The sequence below is a fragment of the Phaethon lepturus genome, unplaced genomic scaffold (assembly GCF_000687285.1).
Source record: "Phaethon lepturus isolate BGI_N335 unplaced genomic scaffold, ASM68728v1 scaffold30047, whole genome shotgun sequence".
Taxonomy (NCBI): domain Eukaryota; kingdom Metazoa; phylum Chordata; class Aves; order Phaethontiformes; family Phaethontidae; genus Phaethon; species Phaethon lepturus.
Window position 1 is genome coordinate 861 of NW_010554511.1, and position 1224 is coordinate 2084.

At 61.8% G+C, this 1224-nt stretch overlaps 1 protein-coding gene across 1 annotated transcript in view; it reads left to right on the plus strand.

Annotated features, from left to right (window-relative positions):
- ACOT8 (acyl-CoA thioesterase 8) overlaps positions 1-744 on the plus strand; it is a 1494-nt gene extending 750 nt beyond the window's left edge. The window contains exons 3-4 of the mRNA XM_010291884.1: positions 307-498; positions 598-744. Coding sequence (XP_010290186.1) covers positions 307-498; positions 598-716 — 311 coding nt within the window. The 3' untranslated portion in view covers positions 717-744. The remainder of the gene's footprint in view (positions 1-306; positions 499-597) is intronic.
- Positions 745-1224: the final 480 nt, after the last annotated feature.

Sequence of the window (1224 nt, forward strand, 5' to 3'; positions counted from 1 at the left end):
GGGGGGGCTGAGAAGGTTGTGATTCAGAGGCTGGCTGCCCCCCGAGCCTGTGGTGGAGCCTGGGGATTTCAAGGCTGAAATGCAGGTTTGGGTGCCAGAGCATGAAGCTATACCTGTGTGCCATGCTCAGCCATGGCAGGCTTTCCCCAGGGGGGCATGGCAAAGGGAGCGGATCTGAAAGAGTATCTCAGCTCTGCCACCAGCTGGCCCTCGGGGAAGCAGAGCTCTTGGGGCTTTGCCTCGCGCTAAACGCCCAGGCTTGTCCCATGGCTCTGCGGGGGACAGGCAGTGCCGGTTGCTTTGCAGGAGAGACTGACATGAAGGTGCACTGCTGCGTGGCCGCCTACATCTCCGACTACGCCTTCCTGGGCACGGCCCTGCTCCCACACCGGCAGTACCATGTCAAGTTCATAGTGTCCCTCGACCATTCCATGTGGTTCCATGTGCCCTTTCGAGCAGACCACTGGATGCTGTATGAGTGCGAGAGCCCTTGGGCTGGTGAGTCCTCACCGCATTCCCCAGGGGCCCGTGTGGCAAAGGGCAGCTCTGCCCATCCTGGGGGGCAGCGGGCTGTGGTTTGACAGGCACTCTCTGCAGGCGGGTGCCGCGGACTGGTGCAGGGACGGCTGTGGCGCAGGGATGGGGTCCTGGCTGTCACCTGTGCACAGGAAGGAGTCATCAGGGTGGAGCAAACGCCAAACCAGAGCAAGCTCTAGCTGAGGAACCCCCATGAGCTCAGGCATGCTGAGGGAGGGACCCTAGGACCAAAACAGATGCGGGCAAGGCAGGACCTGAGCAGCAGCGGGAGGGAGCCTCGAAGGAGACGGGGGTGGATCCAGCACTGCAGGGAGCACTGGTGCCAGAGGCTGTCTGCAATGGTTGGGGACCCGCAGAGGCATCCGCTGTGACCAACTGCCAGATGCACAGCATGTAACCGCACACTACAATCAGCTACCCTTCACCTACCCTAAATAAAGCTGTCAGGTGAACAGCTGGGCTCTGTCCCCTGGAGTTTGTCCCCATGGCCCCCATGATTGTGCTCTCCTGAGGGAACCTCTCCTGGCAGGGGGAGAGCAGGCAGTGCCCCTGCAAGCAGGCTGGGTCGCAGGAGGGCAAAGTGCTACTGCGGCACATGTGGCTTCCCCTTCTCACTTCTCCTGCCCTCCTTGTGCCCCGGTGCATCAGTCGCTGCTTCTGCTCCTCCTCGGTCTCCTTCCCAGGGCT